Source organism: Bidens hawaiensis, unplaced genomic scaffold (assembly GCF_021521415.1).
Source record: "Bidens hawaiensis isolate Kalapana, Puna unplaced genomic scaffold, B.hawaiensis_p1.1 tig00025984_1, whole genome shotgun sequence".
Classification (NCBI taxonomy): domain Eukaryota; kingdom Viridiplantae; phylum Streptophyta; class Magnoliopsida; order Asterales; family Asteraceae; genus Bidens; species Bidens hawaiensis.
Genome location: NW_027494177.1, coordinates 65,688 through 89,357, shown reverse-complemented (window position 1 = coordinate 89,357; position 23,670 = coordinate 65,688). Strand labels below are relative to the sequence as shown.

The 23,670-nt window shown below is 33.1% G+C and overlaps 2 protein-coding genes and 1 pseudogene across 3 annotated transcripts; 2 read left to right on the top strand and 1 right to left on the bottom strand.

The window, feature by feature from the left end:
* Window positions 1–1,038: 1,038 nt before the first annotated feature.
* LOC143572654 (ras-related protein RABA6a-like) lies at window positions 1,039–2,522 on the top strand (annotated as a pseudogene). Its single transcript, XR_013142302.1, has 2 exons — window positions 1,039–1,544; window positions 2,055–2,522. The product of XR_013142302.1 is annotated as a ras-related protein RABA6a-like (transcript).
* Window positions 2,523–5,028: 2,506 nt separating this feature from the next.
* On the bottom strand, window positions 5,029–6,363 carry LOC143572663 (uncharacterized). Its single transcript, XM_077057752.1, has 5 exons — window positions 6,295–6,363; window positions 6,048–6,176; window positions 5,806–5,916; window positions 5,210–5,290; window positions 5,029–5,106 (listed from the first exon to the last, which is right to left on the bottom strand). The coding sequence occupies exons 1-5, from the start codon at window positions 6,361–6,363 to the stop codon at window positions 5,029–5,031; spliced, it is 468 nt and encodes a 155-aa protein (XP_076913867.1).
* Window positions 6,364–17,069: 10,706 nt separating this feature from the next.
* Window positions 17,070–23,264, top strand: LOC143572660 (uncharacterized). Its single transcript, XM_077057750.1, has 3 exons — window positions 17,070–19,315; window positions 21,173–21,483; window positions 22,548–23,264. Exon 1 carries the CDS (start codon window positions 17,479–17,481, stop codon window positions 18,886–18,888), a length of 1,410 nt encoding a protein of 469 aa, XP_076913865.1. The 5' UTR covers window positions 17,070–17,478; the 3' UTR covers window positions 18,889–19,315; window positions 21,173–21,483; window positions 22,548–23,264.
* Window positions 23,265–23,670: the final 406 nt, after the last annotated feature.

The window sequence follows — 23,670 nt, the reverse complement described above, 5'->3', positions numbered from 1 at the left end:
TAAAGTTGCGTAGTTGACCAAACTACGAGTACTAAAATGGCATTTAACTCTAAATTCTAATTCCCTTAGAATCTTATGGATTGCATCCAACCAAAAGACCGTAAAAGTTTTACCCAATGTATAAGCATATCAATTAATTATTATTTTCCACACTTCTCATTTTTGTGAGTCTTTGTTGAATAACTCAACCCTGTATTATTATTATTATTATTAACAAAAAATATTCATTTTCAATTACTTTTCTTACTTAACCTTCTATATGGTTAAGAGCTTCCGTCTATTAATTTTGTACATGTATATAACTTAGAATCTTATTAAGTTGATGAAAAGTCAAATTTCGTGCTTATAAAAGGGAGAAAGATAACATTTTGATCCAACAAAAAGTGCAAAAAGTTAATTGGGAGCAAATTAGTTTTGATGATGAACCCTTTTAATAATTACTAATATTGCTTTGTTAACCTTCGGTAAAAGTTATTAGTTTTTAGGTAATTCATAGTTTCTGAAATTTTATTGTTAGTAAAGCTAATATAACACCATCTTATTAAAAGTTCTTTATTTGATATAACCTTACGGATTAATTACATGCATCTAGCTAAAAACTAATTTGTATTGTACTATAATTTTTACTATATATGACATCGGCCATACCGGAACACGGCCCGATTTGGTCACGGCCGTGAAAAAAATCACCCCGGCACTGGTCTCTCTCTCTCTCTCTTTACATATTATTGGTTAAAAGATGGTTTGGGGTTATAGATGACCATCTTCAAGGTTGAAAGATGGTTAGGGACAAAATGACGTAACACTAACATGAAAAAGAGCCAGCATTAGAGATTGTTAGCGGTGGGATGACCACTCCCACGACCTTAAATAAACATCTTGTATGATACGCGTATTACCAAATATGGGAATATAATATTGATAAATGATAATCAATTAGTTATTGCTTATTGCATATATTATTTGGTTAAGCCAAAATAACGAATATAGTAAGTTCCATAAAAAGTGGTAAGAAATTAAGAAAATATGTAAAGTCATCCTAAATTCTTAATATTAATTTGTTTAAAATAATACAATTTCTTAGAAAAGTAAGGTCCACCGAGCCTAACACCTTATAATGTGATTGATTAACACAGCATGCCTTTGACATAACCAAGGAACGATCGACAACAACAATCATCATGTCTTTATCAAACGTTTGGTAACAATAATATTGCACCACTTTAACCTCTTCATAATATTATTCTTCAAAAGTTTCAGTTTCTTCTTAATCTTCTGGTCCCAAGTTAGAGGAAGAGATCACACGATTGAATATCGATTCATGGGTAGTAGTGCTATGTTTGATGATGAGTGTGAATACTTGTTTAAGACAGTTCTGATAGGAGACTCGGCAGTTGGAAAATCAAATCTTCTTTCAAGATTTGCAAAAATTGAGTTTCACATCGATTCTAAACTAACAATGGGGTGGAATTCGCTTATCGGAACATCAAGATCGGAGATAAGATGGTCAAAGCCCATATTTGGGACACTGCTGGACAAGAAAGGTGCGTATAATTCGTTCTTTTCTTGTCTTTTTTATCTTTAATTCAAACATGAATATAGAAACTTTAATTTGAACACAATATTTAACTTTTAATGGTTACTATATAAGTCATTATATGATTATAACAACCAAAGTAGAGGTTGCATGATGCCTAGAGTTCACTTGAAACGCGTCAGCTCTTGGTTCGCAACAGATCGGGTCAGGTAACTCAGGTAGACCGATGACAACACACTCTTTAGAGTTAAAAGAATATATTTAATTTTAAAATAATAATATATTCTATAAATTTTTTAAATTAAAATAATATAGAAGTTAGGTATACACTATATATAAATTATAGTATGGGCAATTTTCTTGGAAGTTGAATTTTAATTTGTAAGCTATAACTTCTAATATGTCACTATCTGTAGTTATTTTTTTATAGTTATATTATAGTTGTACATAATTATAATTATGTTTCGGTAAAAATAATTACCCGTGACGATCATGTCATCTTCACATCTTGATCTAGATTCAGAGCGATAACAAGCTCATATTATCGTGGCGCATTAGGCGCAGTGTTGGTCTATGACATAACGAGAAGGGGAACTTTTGAGAATTTAAGGAAATGGTTACATGAGCTCCGGGAGTATAGCAACCGTGACATTGTTATTGTTCTTGTGGGAAATAAATCGGATTTGGTTGACTCGAGGGAAGTAGATATTGAAGATGGTCAAAGTCTTGCGCAACTAGAGGATTTATGTTTCATGGAAACATCTGCGAAGGAGAATTTGAATGTGGAAGATGCATTTCTACAAATGATCACCAAAATATTTGAAATTGCAAGTCAAAAGAGTCTTGAAGCCAAGGAAAATGAGGCAACAAAGCAAGTTCTTGATCATGAGAGGAAAGAAATAATCTATGTTGTGGATGAAGTGAGTGCCACTAAACAAACTAATTGTTGTGCAAGTTGAATAGAGAGTTATAGATGTTTGACTTTTGAGGTCAAGCATTGTAATTTGGACTTTGAAATTAATAGTTTTGTTTGGGTATGGATGACATATTCAAATAGCCTTGTTCGCAGATAAACACACAGAAGAAACCACATTCGAATATGATACGTTTGGAAATGGTCTCAAAATAAAACATAGACCGATCTAGTAGGGACAACAAACTGATCATTAAAGATTAAATTAAAGCGTTATTCAATCGCAAATTATATTTAAAGATATAAAAATAGACTTCGTTCGTAAAAATGGTAGCAACTTTTATTATCTTTATTATTCATTTTTATGGCATTCTAGTAGGTAGGGGTGTCAACTCCTGACACGACCAGAAACCCAACACGAACCCGACACGAAAAAATATAGGTTTTGGGTCGGCCGACACGACCTGTTTTCTTAAACAGGTCAACCCGAACCCGACCCGTTAAAAAGTGGGTTGACCTGTTAACTCGTTTAACAACTTTAGAGAAGTTAATATTTTGATTTAGAGATAATAAGTGTTAAACTTTAAAGTTAAGTACTTAGATTTTTAATTTTTCGTATATTAATTTTATAAAAGTAAAACTTTTTTTACACTACTTTTATCTAGTTTTTACTTCAAACATTTTTACATTATTAAGTCTAACTATCTATTCTATGGTTATTTCGGTTGTTTGTTCTTATCTTAGGCTAAATATGTGAACCTAATTCTGTTAATTGAAAATGAGAGATAAATACACAAAAACAATTAGATTTATCACAAATTATTAACAAATTTTATATAATTAAGAGAAATTAATTGTTTAATTTATTACTAAGTTAATAAGTATTACCCGTATACGTATATGAAAGTAAAATGGGTTGACCCGAATCACAACCCGAACACGACACGAATCTAAATGGGTCGACCCGACCCGACACGAATAAATATATGGTTGGGGTTAGGATTGAAGAATTTCAACACGCTAACCCACCAACCCGAAACTCATCAACCCGTCAACCCACCAACCCGACACGTTTGATACCCCTACTAGTAGATATCATAAAACAAGAACAGGTTTCGTTGATTGGTAATTAATTAAAAACCCCGTTTTTGATTATGTAATAGTGGTTTTTGTTTCCCCTTAAGTTACTTGCTAATGTGGGTTTTATTAAGTTACTTGTTTATAATAATAATAATAATAATAATAATAATAATAATAATAATAATAATAATAATAATAATTAAACGATTATGGAGCAACCTTGTCCATTTAACAATCCTCAACCTATTAGCCAGGGAAAGTCAAGAAAAAAAACATTTTGACCAAATAAAATATTAAATTCGACCCTTTTTTTATGTTGTTTGTTTGTTCTGTTTGTTGGAGGCTTCTCTTTGGTTACGGAGGTTGCTTTTTTGGTGTTTGTATTTGTTTATAAAAGTTTTTACTAGTTAAAAGAAAAGGCTTTGACTTTGTTATCAATTTTAAGCGGATTTGGAACAAAACTGATAAGAACAATTACGAACAACTTCTATTATTATTCACTGAATTAGAAAGAATACAAGAGCACCGATAATCAAAGATTAGGGCTTTCTGGATACGAAAAGAAAACGAATCTAAAGAACTAACAATCAATGAAAATGATATACTATTGAGAGAGAATTGAATCAAAGAACTGAACTAACTAAAACCCTAGAAACAGCTTTTAACGAATCATCTAGTCGGTAACAGAATCCTATTTTCAACTTTTACAGTTTACCCCCTTGAAGTTCACAAGATGTGACAACTTGACTTAATATTGTTTTATCTCTTAAAGTAACTTCTGCATATTGACATAATATACCCCTGAACCTTATTGTAACAGTTTAACTAACAGTTGACTTTGGTTGACCATCACATAACACCTCCAACAGACTTTTTTCTTAATAGTTTAGCCATTAAAAATTGGCCAAGTGCTAACCTAATGCCCAGGAGTATTCTTGTGCTGCTCAGCAAATGCCGAGTTGAAATTTGCCATTTGTAAATAAAGATTAATTAATTAAATTTCGAAAACGACTTGTACCTGTACCATAACTTTTGTAAATTATTTTAAATCACATAAACTTTTTAAATCACTTTAAACATGTATTAACCAAGTGATTAACCACATGAGAAATCGTCATGGGTTGGTGACCATGTGGCGGAGATAAAGTCTCAAATACCCAAAGACTCTTGGTTCAAGTCCCACGGGTAACAAAGAAACTTATCTTTCAAAAATAAAAATATTTGATAAATATTGTTTAATGTCAGATAGAACATTGCAAGTTTATAAATATCAAAGAAAAGTTTTCATATTAGAAGTGTAAATAAAAAGTTTTCAAAGCTAAGTTGGAAAATGATGATTACTTTTGGACAACCAATGAAGATGCATAATAAGATCATCAAAATGAAGAATATTACTTAATGTCACTCAGAAAATTAACAAACAACTGAACAAGGTAAATAAATAATACACAAGTAACTCTCATCTTTTGACAATATCATTTGTCACACACATATATAATCAGCCTGAAGGATCAATGATCTTGCCCATGAGCTCCTGGAGTTTCCTCAGCCTTGCTTTCTCACTTTCCTTCACCAACTAGAAAATTTCAAGTGAATCATATCATTTAAAAATTACAATGAAAAGTTATTCAAATTCTACTCGTTTAACTAAATCAAGAAACTTAATAGCTTGTTTTTACCTCAACTAGAGTGATTGTTAGTTTATTCTTTTTTTCGTTCTTATTGCGGAAAGCCTCCATTACTTCTCGATATTCTTTCTCCTGTTTTCAGATGACAAAATTGTAACTAACTAGCGCTCTCTTCGATCTTTTGAATAAACTTCGTATAAAGTGTAACAAGCAAAAGCATGTACCGCACCTCTTATGAACTCATCTACAATTATATCTTTGACATTTCTTAAAAGTCTTTATAAATAAGTAGTGTTTCTATCATGATTACGTACAACACGTATTATTTATAGAAATAATCTAATTAGGCAAAACGAATAGTACTCTTTTTAATATTGGTTTCAATATAAATTTAGTACAATCTGATTTTCTTTCGACTAAATTGAACTTGGAATAAACACTGGCTTAAATTACAAGGTGCGAAGTACACACTCTACCATGTATAATATGATTTCAAGCATGATGAAACCTTACAGGGTTTACGAGACAAAACCCCTAGACCATGGGTGAAACAGTCCGGTTCTATGTCTTGTCCGGTTCTTAATACATTTGATTAATTAAGTGTTTTTAACCTTTAAACTAGTTCAAATGGTTATACAAGGTCGTACCTTCTTGTGGCAACTCTTTCCCAAAGATTTGAGCTGTTGGTTAGCCTTTTCTATCTTCTTTCGCACCATGGCTAATTCTTTCCTCATAGGATCTTTCAAAACCTCTAGTTCCTAATGATCATACAAAGAAAGAAACATTACAATTAGCTAGATCATCCTGATCATGCATGTGAGTGTGTGAATATGTGATGTTATCTTTGTTAATGACTCAAATTGACTATATTAGTTTTTTCATGACTTACTTCCCAAACCCGAGCCAGTCGTCTGGATTTTTCTTCTACTCGATCAAGCTGAAACTCGAGTTTTTCCTTAACTTGCATCTTCTTCTTTTCAATCTCTTCTTCTCTTGCTGAAACTCGAGTTTTTCCTTCCTTTTAGTATGTAGTTTAATCTATTTGAGAAACAAATTGATGATGATGACGATGACGATGACGATGACGATGATGATAATAATAATGATACATAACATGGTAGTACACTAGTATGTACATATACATTTGTTTCACTAGGGTAGGCTTTTAGGTGGGCGAGGATGAGCGATAGGGCCCATTCCGACATGCCTCGAATTTAAAAATAAAAATTATATATATATTTATAAAACAGTTACATTTAAACAATTTATAGATGAACCTCCAAACCTTATTTAAACAACTTTTATTAAAAACCTAACGAAATTACAATTAGCCAATTGTTCAATTGAAAACCAAAAATATCAAACATAAACAAACATAGCCCAATTACTCGGTAGTCCATTAACTTCTTTTGTTTATTGTTAACACAATTATCGTCACTTAACAAAAAATTGCATATAAAGGCCCATTTTAATACTCACTCGGGGCATTGAAATTTTAAAGACGGCCCTATGTTTCATCATCATCGTATTCCAGGGTTTAAAATGGTCATGTTTTACTTGTATCTTGTGCATTGAAAATTGTGCTTTATTGCCATGGTTAACTCAAATGAATACCTTAGTCTACTAATGATCAATTTGAAGCTGGACCATGACAAAATGGTGGAGAAACAGTAGTCAAGGAGGGAAGTGAAGTATGTGAAGCTATTAAGATTGGTTAACCAAATTTTAATTAAAAAGAGATTTATCATTGTGTCCTATGGTTTACTTTTTCGTTTATGTAATTTTTAAATAACACGTATTAAAAAATTGTATTTTTTGTAGATTTAATGTTTATAGAAATGGAAGCCTTATTGGTAGAGAAACTGTATAAACAGTGGCGAAGCTTGAAAAAAATACAAGACACCCACCCTGGATCACTAGTATCCTTCGCCACTGTGTATTAGTTGTATATGAGTATATTGTTGTTTTAACGTATATATGTGTTTATATGCATGGTTTGTGTATGTATTAAGAAATTAAAAATGAGTATTTGATTTATTAAGTTTTGAATTCATTAAATGAAGTAAACGGTCTAAGCAAAGATTTGACACGGTAAAATCGGACCTTTGTAGGTATGAAGTTAGATCCTTCGCTCATCTAGATATTTGATACGAACCTATGACTTAACCATAGGTCAAATAACGTAAACAGTTACAAGGAAGGATCGTATGTTCAACGGATAATTACAAGGTGAATATGTTTACTTTTTTAAAACATTCAAAACGGTCGGTAAGTTTTAAGCCTGAAATGTTATAAAGGGTTAAATAATCATTAAATCATTTTGATACATGAGATAGATTATATACAACACTCGGGCCCTAAAATGCGTAAACTTTGGATCCAATATTACAATGCTCTAGAGAAACCCCGTTGTAGGTACACATAAAAGAATCTAGGATGCATGTTAGAACGGTTGATAGCTATCTTATAAGGATCGCGTATTCCTAATGAGTTGTTGCGCTGTTGGATTGTGTGTCTGTGGTCAAATGTTTATGCAATTATTTTGAGTTAAATGAAGTCATTCAAGCATTGTGTTAGCTGACGTATTTTCAAAAGTGTTTTTAGGTAACGATGAATAGAAGATTAGCAAGGATAGAATTCCGATAGATCGAGTATGAAGGATTAATCTTGAATATTAATAAAGTTAAAGGTTTATTTTGTTAAGTTATAATTTAGTTATTTGAATTGTAGTAGGTTTAGAAAAGGTATATCTTGGAGAGTAAGTTTAGTGGGTCTATAAATAGGATCTAGTTTATTAGTTTTATTAGTGAGACTTGAGAGAGAGTTAAGAGAGAGAGTCAAGGAGTCTCATCTTCATGTACGTTTGATAAGTTCGTGAAGTTCGTTTGATATATGGAAAGAGTCGAGGGTTGTCACCTCAATATCTCGTGTTCGTTTGTTTGATAAGTTCGTTTGATTAGATTGTTTGATCCGTCTGGGCCAACAATTGGTATTAGAGCTTAGGCTCATTTATTTATCCTGATTCAAAGATCGAAGTTGCGTTTTTGGTTATCGGGGTGTTTGCTGATTGAATAGTGAGACGTCCGTTGAAGTATCGCTAGAATTTTTATGCTCCTTGATGTTTGTGTTCGATCGAACATAAGGTGAAAAGTATCTGTCCTTAAATCTCTTTTAGAAATTTATACTCAAGCCGCCGCCATATTGATTTTATTGTTGTTCATCAATTAAAAAATCATTGCAATATATTACTCACGAGCTACCTCCTACCTGCTTTGGTTGACACAATTTTTGAGTAAACACTTGATTCATACTATGAGAATTAATTTGTTATTCCTATGAGTTTTCAATATTAATCGGAAGGTTCAAGCGCATACATTAATTAGTTTATTTTAGTTTCTATAAATCAAGGGGAGTAGACAAGGTTTGTGAAGCTTCTTTTTATATTCAACAAGTGCGAGCAAGAAAATACGCAATAAAAAAGTAATCAAGTGTGTTCTTAAAGAAAGTAATAAAGAACTTTTCTTGACGAAAGAAAAAAAGGTTTGTGGTGTTTGGTTATTTATTGGAGATTGGTTTCAAAATTAGGAATCAATTTCAATTGAAAATAGCAAAGCAGAGAAGAAAGTGAAGATAGGAAAGACGCGATGGTGAATGAGGGACTTCCAGTATTGACAAAATCGAACTACAAAGTATGGTCGACCAAGATGGAGGGATTCCTGAAAGAGTATGGTTTTTGGGACGTTATTGAACCTACAGTCGGCGTGACTGTAGATGAAAGGAATATGTACACAGCGTTGGGGTTCATATGTCAAACCCTACCGGATGATATCTTGGTACAAGTTGGCATACTTATGAATGCTAAAGAAGTATGGCGTGCTTTGAAGATTCGATTTCTCGGAATTGATTATGTATGAAAGATAGAAGAGGAAAAAAGCAGCTCAAGAAGCCGTTGAGAAAGAAAGGTTAGATGTGATTGTTCAAGAAGAACAATCACATAAGAGAAAAGTTTGGGAAGCTCGGGAAGCTGCAGAGATAGAAGTAGCTTTGCAAGTTGTTTTAGAGAGTGAAGGAAAAGAAAGGTTGAATGAAGAAAAAGAAAGAATTTCTTCAGCAGAAGAAGAAGAAGAGAAGACGGAGAATCTTAAGGTATGTTTTTATGACTCAAACAACCTTGAAGATGAGAAAATTGATAAGATAAGTGAGAAGAAAGGAAGCAAGAAATCTGCTACTGATGATGATGAGAGGAAGGATATTGTACTGAATGAAATGAATGATGCAACTAACAAGTCTGCAGATTTAGAACTATGTGTGAAAGTTAACAATCGAGCAGTTGTTGATGAAAAGTCATAACCGAATGAAAGTTTGAGAAGAATTGTCAGAATGGAAGGCCCAGTAGGGTCTGATAAAGAAAGAAAGAATAACCTATCTACAAGTTTTGATGATCAAAGAAAGAAAATAAAAGTGAGAAAGAAGAACGTGGAGTACAAAGTTGTATTGAGATCAATGTAGATGGTTTGAATGATGAATGTGAAGAACTTGTTAAACAGGTTTGTTACAAACAACTGAAAAGAAAGGGTAAAGATGAACCAATGATTAAAATTGGAGAGTTGAGAGCGTTATTGGGAATTCAAGACCTTGGTGGTACAAAAGAGATGAATAATTCAAGATTAAGGGGGTGAATGAAAGATTAATCTTGAATATTAATAAAGTTAAAGGTTTATTTTGTTAAGTTATAATTTAGTTATTTGAATTATAGTAGGTTTAGAAAAGGTATATCTTGGAGAGCAAGTTTAGTGGGTCTATAAATATGGTCTACTTTATTAGTTTTATTAGTGAGACTTGAGAGAGAGTTGAGAGAGAGTTAAGAAAGAGAGTCAAGGAGTCTCATCTCCATGTACGTTTGATAAGTTCGTGAAGTTCGTGAAGTATGTTTGTTTGATATATGGAAAGAGTCGAGGGTTGTCACCTCAATATCTCGTGTTCGTTTGTTTGATAAGTTCGTTTGATTAGATTGTTGATCCGTCTGGGCCAACAGAGTACTCATTGGGCAATAGAGGAAATTTGATGGCTGAGATTATTTAGAATTCTTGTAATCATTTTGAAGAAATATACAGTTTTGTGTACCGTACACATACCAAAAGAAAACAATTACTTTTTATATTAGAAAGACATAAGTTAAGCGTGTGTGTTCGTTTTAAAGATGGATGATTTACAGAAAGGACATGTAGACTCGTAATCGTTCATCAAATTCCCAATACACTCTGTGTGATAGACATGGCCACACCTACTAAGTTGACTCAGTACATCATCCTTCTCATACTCCTTCAAACAAATGAAACAAAACTCATCAAATGATCTTTGCCCTCTTCGGTCTTGCAACTCTTCAAACTGAATGACAGGAAGATCAAGTATAGTTTTCACATAACGTCGATGATCAGAATGAAACACGTCGTTTACTAATCTCCCCAAGATTCTCACTAAATCCTGTTTTATACGAAACAACAAAAATAATATACAACCAGAAAACAAAAGTGTGTCATTTGAAACACCAAGAACCATTTTCTCTCAACTTAATTGTAATATTATAAGTTTTATATAGGAGAGCCTAGGAGGTTATAAAGAAAGAAGTTTGAGCATGAAGTCAAAGGGCCACAAGGACACACTTTCAAGTTAGGTTAAAATATAAGCCTATTTGGTGGCCAAAATAAAGAACGTGGATAACATTCTTTCTGTGTGATCCATTTATAATGTTTATGACATTGTTTATATGATTGATAACTCATTATTTGTTGGTAGTTTTCTATCTTGTGATGATATAATTTGAATAAACTAGAAAGTTGATGTTTATGCGTCAACATAAAACTTTCAAATATACCCATCAAAATTTTAAGAGCATCAAATACGTACCCAACTTTAAAGTCAGTCATTTGCATCGAATGTGACAGCAAAAACATTGTAAATAAGTAAAATGACTAGCATAGTAGCATACTATTCAATAAAGTTAATTTTCGATTGAATAGTTTTTACAAATGATATTTTACACATAAAATTACTAGCACTTTTTGCCATAATATATACATGAATACTTTTCCCTTGCTTTAAATGACTGTTAATGTTAATTAATGTGATTTAACTATATATTGATATTAATCTTGTAATTTACAAAAATGCAACCATAGTCTGGGCGCTTGATTATTTGTATAAGGTGAAAATTCCTAATGGACAAGGTAATCAGAATTTAGCTTGTCATGTATAGCCATTAGATAAATGTCATATTTGAGTATATATATTTATTTATTAAATCAAACGAATCATGTTTTAACATGTTAATCAATTTAATCAATCAGAATGGCCCATCAAGATTGAAATAAAAAATAGCATATTTATAAGGTCTAACATGTTTACAACTTTGTTTATCTTGTTTATTAAGGGGGTGTTTGGGATTGCTTATTTTTACCAACTTATAACTTATAAACTTTTTGAGAAGAAATAAGGTGTTTGGATTTGCTTATATTGTGAGAGAAAAAGTTTCATAAGTTACACTTTTTTAACCTATTAACTTAATTAAAAGTTATAAGGAAGTAAAAGGAATCCCAAACACCCCCTAAATACGTCTCACCAACCCGTTTATGACTCGTTTATTACCCACTAACCCATCAACTTATTTGATTTGTATACATGAAATAAGTTATAATGTGACGATCTGATTACACAATTTTAAATGTGTCTGAATTAGAGTTGATATTTTTAATAAAATTATTTCAATTCTAAACACATAAAGGAACTTAAACATTACACAAATATGAATACTAGGTTTTATCCACCGTATTACGTTGTTGTTTTGCATTATTTGTTTATAATATTTATATATTCAGTTGGATTTTAAAGTTTTTATTATAAGAAAGTTAATTATATACTTAGGATTTGATGATGAAAGGGTTTCACAAATAAATGAGATGTTATAAAACAATCTAGTGGCTTGAGAATATGTAGAGAGTAACCAGAAATTTTTAAAGATCCTGTTTATATATATATATTTCAAATTTAAGATATATTGCTTATATTATTGAATTGTTTGGCAATACGACACACGCAAATGAGATTCAAACTCAAATTTTCAAAGAAGTTAGAAAGTCAATATCAAATGGCATATAATAGGATAAAATCAAAGAAGATATTACTTGATGTCACTCATCAGATTAACAAACGAAGAAAATAAATCACACACAAATAATTCTCGGCTTTTAACAGTATCATTTGTCACACATATACACACTAGATGGGTGCCCGCGCGATGCAGCGGGTGTTTAAACCTGTTAATCACGTACAAATATAAGTGTTTATGGTTCGGTTAAAACCTTAAAATCATTTAAACCGGTCATAGGTTTGACTTCTTTTTTCTTTTTCTTTTTTTACTTTCGGTTTGTTAGTCGGTTTCAAAATTTTCAAAACGTAGTGAACGGTTGGTTCGCGGTTTATACTGGCAAGCGGCCATATAAAACCAGACCATACTGTAAATGTTGAATGCCTTTTTATGTTTTTTATTATTAATTATTAGATATGTTTTGTAATATATATTAGATATAGTTAAAATTTAATTGAACATAATTTTTTTATTACAAATAACTTGGCTATACAACTTCAAATTAACCTAATTGCAGTATAATTCATTTCGTGATCGATCTTTGTTGTTATTATTTCACGTCCTAGATCTTCCATTAATATGTACCATTTATGTAGCTAAAATTATCATTATTTATGATCATCTCAAGTATCATATTATGTTGGTATTTAGTTAAAACTGATGGTACATTTAAATTAATAATTATTTTAAACTAAATTTATTATTAAAGTTTAAACTGTGAAGCCAAAATGGAACCAGACCATTAGTAACGATTCGGTTTCAACTTTCAATGATTGAGTTTGGTTTTGGACGACAAAAAAATCAGTATTAACGGTTGGACTCACAAATTTAACTTAAAAACCATCAAAACCGACACTGAACACCCCTACGTAACATATTAATTTATTTAAAATCAAAAAAAAATATAACAATATCATATCCAAATTAAAGAGAACAAAATACTCGTTTTTATGGTGTAATTTTTTTATAAAATTATTAACGTTTGAAAAGGCTATAGTCGTTTAAAAAGCATGGGTGGGAAGTTAGTTTATAACTTAAATTAAAAACATAATATGGTTAAAGATGAGATGCCAAACTTGCAAATTGAATAGATTGTGTTTAAATGACAAGTTTACCCTTACTAACACATGTACCTCATGCTTTAAATATTGTAAATTACTTAAAAATTGGGAGTCTTAATTTGCCCTTATTTGATGTATTATATATAGTATAGATATATGTCGATTTTATTTTAACAGTAATATAGAACCCTAATCATCTCTCTTCACTCATAAATATAAATCTAGACATCAATTAATATAGGATTCAAGACTTTGGACGAAGGTGATGATGGCATGATGCTTTATTATCGTTCCCATTAGGATGTTAAGAAAATTGATGGTAATCTTAGGCTGAATACATAAATAGTGTTTTCTCTATATACATAAGGCGCATCTAAGAGGAAAATAACCCAAGCCATAAGAAAAGAGACCAATTATGTTATTTTGATAAACTTCATTTAAATGGCATGAGACCATATTACAGAATTTTTTCAAACATTCTCTCATTTGTGATTGGTATTGGTTATGTCTGACCAGTTTATATTTATATATATATATATATATAACTCTCTGCCCATGCTCTCCCCTTTCCCACTTTCAATTTGTTTCCCGCCTCTAATGTTTATCCGCCGCCACTCTTAGAAGCACTAGTCCATCACTTCTCTGCCAGCCTGCTACCATACCACCATCACCAATGTCGTCACACCACCATCACCAATGTCGTCAGACCACCATCATCGTTGTTGTCACACCACCGTTATCACCACACTATCCGATGTACAAGTATTTTTTTAGGAAGAATGTTGAGTTTGGTTACAAAGGTGTCTTAAAACGGGCTCTCATTTACCTATTTTTAGTGCTATAGAATATATTATTGTAACTTTGTACTCACATATACATATATATATAATTTTATTATCATTCATTACCAATATCATTATTTTTATTTATCTATTTACTATTATGACTATTTTGATATATTTTGATTTAGCATTACTACCTATGACATGGGGGCGTGTTGATATTTAAGTTTCTCGTATCTGGTCTTATATGTATGTTTTTTGAGCCGATGGTCTCTTTGAAAGCAACCTCTCTATTCTTTGAGGTAGAGGAACGGTATGCCTACATCTCATCCTCTCCAGACCCTGCTAATAGTTGTGCTATTGGTGGGAATTTTACTGGGTTCGATTGTTGTTGTTGTATGTATTATTAAGCGTAAATACCTATAACTAATATGGGTAAATAAGGTCGTCTTCACAGGGAATCAGTGAAAAGTGCAAGTCACGGTCATGTTTTACTAATTAATTATTCTAAAGCGGACAGACGATGTCAAGCAGTTTTAAAGATTTTATTATGAAACACGATTACTTTTGTTATAAAATCAATATGAGAAAAATGTGACTATACTTCAAGTTCTCTATAATTGTAACTCCTATCTCATGAATAACCACATAGAGATGATGGATATGATAATTATTACTAGACACATTAGTTTGGTTATGATTATTTGCATAACTTAATTCGATGAATTGACATAACTAGATGTGGTATGCCTAATTACCATGTTTATTAGTATATGATTCCATATAAATTAATGATCAAAGGTAAACAGTTCATTGACTATAATAACTTAAATCCAAAATGTTGATGAACATAAACTAATTGATTGATAAGAAATGGAAATCCCAAAAAAAACGACTGTTTAATCATTTTAAATAAACGTAAAGCTAGATTGACCAGATGATTAAATCAAAACTCAATCCAATCATAGCTAGAAGCTACAAATTCCATTAGTTCATATAAACCTTACACCTAATGTGGTCACAAATAGTTTCTCCTTGCCTCTGCATCTCGGTTCTCTTGATTCTTGGTCGGAAGGATGAATTCATGGATGCTTTGGTGATTCACGAGTGTTGATGAGATGATTAAGAGCTCCCAAAATCATCCAAAACGGTTGAGATATGAAGATAGCTCAACCTTAGGGTTAAACCATGCTTAATTATTGAACAAAACAACAAAAAAACATATTTGGTGCGACAAGCCCGCCCTAAACTACGACTAGTCAACCTTAGCTCACGGTGGACTTGACCCTTACGGGACTCTACTGCTGTGTTACGGTGCAACTTAAGGTGGTGTTTACCCGGCCTCCACCATAAGCTACAATGGAGGTGACACCAGATTCTCCGTTTTGCATTTTTTGATGCCCGTTCAACGTTCTGACCTCCCAGTTGCTTCCTTTTATGCATAACTTTGATTCCTCACCATCTTAAATGCTCCATAGTAGCTTCTTTAAGCTCCAAGCACCTATATTCATTAAACAAATCAAAGTAATCGCGTTCCATAAACATAAACAATTAAGACACACGATTTTAAATACTAAAAGTACATTATTTCACCCACACATCACACTATCACACCACCATCGCGGCCGTCACCATCATTGCTATCAGACCACAACCACTGTTGTCACATCGTCACTAGCCTCACACAACCATTAAAGGTATATTTAAACTTTTTTTATTTTTTAATTTTATGAGTGTGTATGATTTATGCATGTGTTTGGTGCTTTTTAGATTATTTTGGGTTAGTTTAATTTTTTTGTTGATATTTTTGTATGTGTTTGAATGTGTATATATGTATGTGAGTGCATACGTGTATATGTGTATGGCATATAGATGTGTATGTATGCATGCATGGTATATGTGTATGTATGTATGCATGGTATATGTGTGTGTATATATATATATATATATATTTATGTGCATGATTTGTGTATGTGTATGTATGTGTGTATATGCATGGTATAAGTATGTGTGTATGTATGGTATATGTGTGGTGTGTGCATATGTATGGTATATGTATGTAATGTATTTGTGTGTATACGTATTGTAGGATATGATATATTATGTTTGGTTGCTACTTGTTTTTAATTTTTGTATGTGTCTAAGATGTGCTATGTATCCATGATGATTGTGTTTATTTTAATATCACTCCGTGTATCTCAAAAACGAAATTATAGGTAATAGTTTATTTCTAAGAGCATCATGGATTTCTTCGACAATTGAAATAATAAAACGAATTTTAGATTTCACCTTCATGGACTCGTTCATTTTTCCAAAAATAAAAGGATTTTGATTTCATCGATTTTGGAAAAAGAAAAATAATTTTGTATTTCATCATCATCGACCTAGATTCGCATAACGCCATCCGCAATCCACACACACAATAAGAAAAAAAACAAAACAAAATAAAAAACCGACTCCAACCATCTACATAGATACACCCGTCATCTTCGCCTCAAATCACAAGTTGGTTCCGTCCGCTTTCCGTATTTCTGATCAACTTGAGTGGTACTTGTCAAAGCCGGGTTTGATCGGTTTTTGTGTCTTCACATTTGGGCTATAGATTAAAGTTTAAGATTTCATTCACCAAAGTTGGTATGAAACTTGGTAAAATACTTCCTTTCTTTTAAACAAAAAATTTCTTTTAATTTTTATCGTACGTGAGACATGAAACTAAGACCTCTACTTTCACTACTAGTTTTCAAATTCCAATCCCGTTAAACTCCACGTGTCAAACCGATCAATACACAAACACAAACGGACACGGACATTAAAAAAAACATCCGGCCCCTTTGAGCCCACATCTCAAGCCCACCTATCCTTCTTCCATTAACAAACCCCCACACGATCTGGGTGTAGTTAGTTACTTGTTCACAAACACACCAGCTAATGGATGAAATAGCTTATTCACAATTTAACCATCATACAATCATGCATATAAAGGTTTGAATTTGATAGATCTATATCTCAATCACTGTCTTTTCATATCATTAGGGTTTATTATCAATTAGTTATTAGTCAATTAGTGGAGATTAAGTACTTAGGGTTTTACCAAATTTGGGGCTTTTGAGGTTAAAACATGCAGTCTCGAAGACACGAGGATTTCGATTACGATCGGCGTCGTCGAGACGGGTACTCGGCGGTGTCGCCTCGCTCGAAGAGGAGCTGGAGTCCTCGTAAAGTTGAGGGCTTTGCGTACCCCGAGCGGTGGCGGGTGGCCGTAGGAGTGTTTCTTTAGAAAGGAGAGGTTTTGATGATGGTGGGAGAAATGTTAGGGCGAGGTCGCCGCTTTATATGGAGGGGAAACGAGGGCGGGCGTTGTATAAGGAGGATTGGGTTAGTGATCGGGATTTGACGAGTCCGGAGTGGCGTGCTAGGTACGAGTTTTTCGAGTATGTGGATAGGAAACATGATGATGTGGATTATTCTTCTCCTGGGAGGCGTGAGTTTGGTTCGAGAGATGATAAGTTTGAAGTTAGGAGGTTTGATAGTGGTGGTGTTCGGGAGTTACCGAGTCAGAAACCAGCAGGTATGGGTTTGTATAAGTCGGCTGGAGATATGGGAGTTACCGAACCTGGAGCTAAACCTGAAACTGCTTCAGCGTCGTTGAACGTTGGGTTAGGTCAGATTGGGAAAGAAAGAGTTCATTATCCGGATGTTAGAGATTTGTATTCATTTGATAAGTTTGCGTCTATGAAACATTTTGTGGATGATGGCAAAAGTATGGTTCATTCAAGGGATATGCAAAAGTATTCCAATTTGACGGGAATTCGGTCTGAGGAGGAACCGATGGGTGCTTCACATTTCAAGGATTATGCAAGAACATCTCCAAGAAAGTCGAGGGTTGACCCGTTAGATTATCGAGGTGGTATACCTTTCTCTAGAGACAACCCTCCGTTATCTCACTTCAGATACGAACAAAGGCTGCAGCATGTGGACCTTCACCGAGACGCTGAACTTGACGTCAATGATGACATGGCGCCATACCGCGAGGAAAGATTTAGTCCTTCAAGAACAGGGCGTCTTGATTCTTTCCGTCTTCAACCAAGAACGCGAGAAAAAGATGACTATTTGTATCCATCTGATGAAATCTATGAAAAGATGGATTTACACAAGAGAGTGGATTACAATGGTAGAGATGCGCTTACGCCAAGTTTGTTGGATCGTGTTACACATAGAGCAGAACCTTCTGATATGGGTCACAGGAATATGAGTGGTAGACGTTCATTGGAACGTATTCCTTTAACAGCTACAAATAACATTGGTTTGAGCAGATCACCAGCTGAAAAACGAGAGGTTCCACAGTATTTTGATCCTGTAAGTATTCATTCTCGTCTTGGGAGGAAAGTTACAAGAGAAGATGAAATACCATACATGGGTATGGCACAAGATCGTGAAACGGAACGTTCTAGAGTGGATTATGATTATGAAAGAGGCTTAAGTCCAGGAACTCGTGAAGAAAGAATGAGAAGCTTCCAAGGTTTTTTATATGAAAGAGAGCATAAGATGGAGGGCCGTGATCTTCCGTCATATGACTCATCTAGTAGATATCTGAAGAGGAAATACACAATGGAAGATGAAGACGATAGGATTCCTTCTAGAAACATGATGAGTAGATTCGACACTGTTTATAGAAGACGTGATCGAGACTTTAGAGATGAAGAGTGGATGAATCAAGATGCTGGCGGTCAAGGATTTCTGTAAGGACACGTAAGGTTTACGATGACGATGAGTTTGTTTATGATCCTGATGAATTTGTTCATGATCATGGTCATGATCATGATCATGATTATCATAGGAGATCATATAAGTATGATGATGAACATGCAAAGGGTTATTCAAGATCTAGCGGTCGGGGTGGGTATAGTTCATACCATCCAAATAGAAGAAATTTTCTTCCCAGATGGAAGAATGCGCCAAGAAGAAGTGAAAATGAGAAGGATGCTGCTGACATGTACTCAAGTGAAATTGATCAGTATGAACCAAAAGAAGATACTAAGGAGTTCAAGCAGCTGGTAAATGATTATTTCTTATCTTTTACCAAAAAGTTGCATGAAAATTCAGTTGTGAGAAGAAGATACATGGAGCAAGGACGAGAGGGTAGCTTGTTCTGCATCGTTTGTGGTGGAAGGTCTGTGTTTCTCTTTACGATTTCTTGATAATTTCTGCACCTTGATCGTTTGAAACTATTTGATCTAGAAGATTCACGAACCCCTATCGTTTTCAGCTTAGGATATTAACTTATTAATGCAATTGTTTTCTTCATTTTCCTTCTTTTTAAAAGGAGGTTTTCTTTGAAAGTAATTGAAACAAAGTGGTGCTTCTATTGGCCAACTTGTTTCTGGTTGATGAAGCCAAGTCAACTATTGGACAACTACTAGGTCTTTGCAGGTATCTGTTAAGAGGATCATTTTGAGCCGGCAACATGTTAAGTCGGTACTAAAGAGTATGCTTAGACATGGGTTATTTACACATAAATTGTGCATATTTTATATTGAGCCAAGAAGTCAACAGCCTTGCACATTTGGATTTACTCTAGAGGGGTGATGCCTGGTTCAAATTGGCTGCCTTCTTCAGTTGGGTTGGAATATTTAAGTGAACAATCACAAGAGATGTTTGCTATACAAGGATTCAAGGGAAAAAAATATAGTCGCATTGCAGTATTATCTTTCACTTGATGGATTCGTCAGCTTTTTGATCTTGGTTTGCTATCTTGAAATTGCTTCAGATGACACAATGTGGCTTAGGTTGCCACTATTTGCCTGATGTGTCACTTTTGGATTATATGTCGATTTAGGCTGCCAGATTTTCTGTTCAGGAACCTTTTTAGGGTTGAGAGGATGATAGTTGGACTGTTGGTGCAATTCTTCTTTTTCAGGAAGAAAAAGAAACTAGGATAAAAGATTAAAAAGGAGAAGAGAGAGGGAGAAGATGTGTTTTGAGCAGGGGTGTTCATTATTCAAACCGGATTCAAAAAAACCGAAATTTAAACTAATCGAATTTGTTTTTTCAATCAAATTCGAATATTTTTGGACCCGATCTTTGAGTTCGAGTATATATATATATATATATATATATATATATATATATATTACTTAAAAATAGAAAATACAGATATTGTTGTTTATTTTTATATATATATTAATTGTTCTTTGCTTTTTGTTTATTTATTTTTCTCATTATTCGAATCAACCAAATTCTAACCCAATTCGAATTTGTTTTACGAACCCAATTTCAAAATTTTGAATTTCAAATAACACGATCCCAAAAGTGTGTCTAATGCAGTTGTTTCCATGTCTGAATTTAACAGTTTTTAGTTTTTGATTTATGGTGATTAAACGGACTATTTTGTTATGTTAGGTTCTTATTTATATATCATAGTTTGTTTTGTTTTACATATAGCTTGCCAGTCGTGTATAGTTATGTCTAGAGCTAGTTTATAATAATTTTATTATCTTATTTTTGGGTATTACTTTAGTAAACAAAGTAAAAATGTTACCTGAGATTAGTTTACAAGTATATATAATTTTTTTTGAATTTGAATGACAAACGCCTCGCGTATCTGAGTCTATGCCTTTACCTAGGCTTCCAGGACCCTAAGTGCCTCACGCCTTTTAAAACTATTTTCAGTTTTCTAGTTCTCTCGGATAACCTTATAGGATACCTACTGTGAAGATCAATAAAGCAGTTTGCTTTGAGATATGACCTCTTCAAATACTCTAGCTATTGCAGTAATGCATTGATGAATGGAGAGAAAGTATTCATCTTGTAGCAGTAAGCTTCATTTATTTTTTTTTCTTTGAAGTTGTGAGGTCTTAATCGCCTTGTCATGCATAGAGAGGGATCTAATTAGGGGTCCATTGCATATGCAATGGTTTGTCGTTTCAGAAAGTTAGTTCTATTACGTGATACATTACCGGCCATTAACATTTAGCTACATCCTTTTGTATACTTACTCTAACCTCCTAGTAACTTTGCATTATTTCAGCCTCTCAAAAGAGTTTTTAGACACGCAACGGTTAGCAATGCATGCGTTTATGTCACACAAGAGTGGGTTGAAGGCTCAACATTTAGGACTCCTCAAAGCAGTATGTGTTATGTTAGGTTGGAACAGTGTTATCCCTGCAGGTAGTCCTAGATGGTTTCCAGAACCCATTTCTACCACTGAAGCTTTAGCTCAAAAACAAGATCTTATAATCTGGCCTCCAGTTGTCATAGTTCATAACACCTCTATTCTAAGCAACAGTTCGAAAGGCGAGGGGCCCACATCTGTAGAAGCACTTGGACAATATCTCCGAGGTATGTTATTTTTCTTCAACATATGTAACATGTTAACTGATTATTGTGACTTGAGGTCGTAATAGTCAGTTGTAGCTATTTAGGTTTATATCTGTGTCCTTAAACTGATTATGATTGTTTGATTATTCAAGATATATTGATATTACTTATCTATCTCTTTTTTTACCCCAATTAAAAGTAGGTTTTGGCTATTGAAGTTATATACTACAGTATAATATTGGCCCTTATCACACACACATAATACTTGATTGATGAATAGAATCACAAAAACTGGTATGTGTGGTAAAACCCTCTATGACTCTTTTTTTATTATTTGTTAACTCAATAACTCACAAGACTTCTTAAACACTCGATTAGCATCAAACTAAAACATAAGTGGGATGTATACATGACTGATCTCAAATCTATTATGACTCAAAAACTATTTGAACAAATATTTAAAGCCAAATCGATAAGCCTAATAAATAAACAAATATTTAACTCTATTTCTATCCACCTTTTAATGTTATCTCTAGTTTTGTGCTGTGAGATACGTAAAACATCAGGATTAAGGGGGGAGATTGAAGAATAATCCTAATGTTTTACAAATGAAACAGGTCAAAAAAATAGAGATAAGGTTAAAAAGTTGTTAGAGATTGAGTTTGAATATTTGTTTATTTATTAAGCTTAAAGAGCTGGGTTTAATTTCATGTTTAGATGGTTTTGAGTCATAATAGGTTAATGATTGATAAGGTTTATATACCACGTATTTTTTAGTTTGATATAGGTCAAGTTAATAAGTTATGGGAATTGAGTTTAATAAATAAAAATGAGTCATTTCTGATTTTCAATCAAGAATTGTGTGTGATCTTGGCCAACATATTAATGGCTTTCGTGAAATTTGCTGACAAATAATTTTCATGTAAGTATTTTATAGTTGATTAAGGTTCATTGTCATTTAAATTTGGACATAAGAATACTTGTTTTGGTCATTTGATATGCAACTTTTAGAAAAACAACCATAATTTGTCGAGCACTCTGATTAACAAACACAATACTCTTAAATATGTGATTATCGATATCAGGTTTAGGTTTAAGTGGTGGGAAAGTTAAGCTCGGGAAGCCTGCAAACTGCAGCATAATGTTAGTTAAATTTTTGGGCACGTTTTCTGGATTACAAGATGCAGAAAAGATTCATGATCACTTTTTAAAGAAGAGACATGGAAGAAAATATTTTGACCAAATTAGTTCTAGCAAAGGGAAGAGCAACCATGAAGAAACTGCAGATAAAGAGGCGGAACGGTTTTTGTTTGGGTACATGGGTATTGCTTAAGATTTGGATAAAGTTGATATCGATACCAAACGCAAGTGTACAATCAAGAGCAAGAAGGAAATACAAGACATAGCTGATGCTCCTGTGAAACCTGGTGAGTAGATCATGAATTTTAATTCACTTTTTTTTCGGTTATTTTGGATTTGTTATTACTTGCAAAACCTATCAATGTAATGCACCTTTTGTTTGGTTGAAACTTATGTATCTTTTGGAGGAGTTATAGGCTTTCATAGCATTAAGTTTTTTGCGATAAACATACTTATCGGTTTGGTTTGGTTTGGTTCGGTTAACTTTATGTTTATGGGACACATTTAACAACCACAACCAATTTATTGGTTAATCCAAGAAACTTGACCATTGATGTCGGTTAATCTCAGTTATCGTTAATTCCGGTTAACAATTAAAGTATGCTCACCACAACCTCTGGGAACCCACGGGTTCGTTGGTGCATTAATTAAGAATATTTATGAACGAGTGTGTACCTTATAACTCGAAACTCGTATCAATATATAATTTCATTTCTCTTTTGGTTTTAAGTAAAACAAACTATACCTAAGTTGTTATGATATCAATCACTAAATAAAGTCACCAACAAACAAGAGGTTTTTGAACCATATGCACGTGTATTGCAAATAAGGTGTGGGGACTGAGTTCTTGCTTGATGTTGCATATTATTGGTATGTGTATAAAGCCTCATGATTATTATTTAACCATCTTAACAAATAATATCCACAAGCTCATTTCATACAACGAATAAGGGGTGAACTTTGTTTATGATGTGATTTATGTGAACAAGGCCCAAACCTAAAATCTTGAATCATTCAACTGATTGTGTTCTTGTGATGAAAAGCCTAGTAAACAAATGGCGCGTGAAC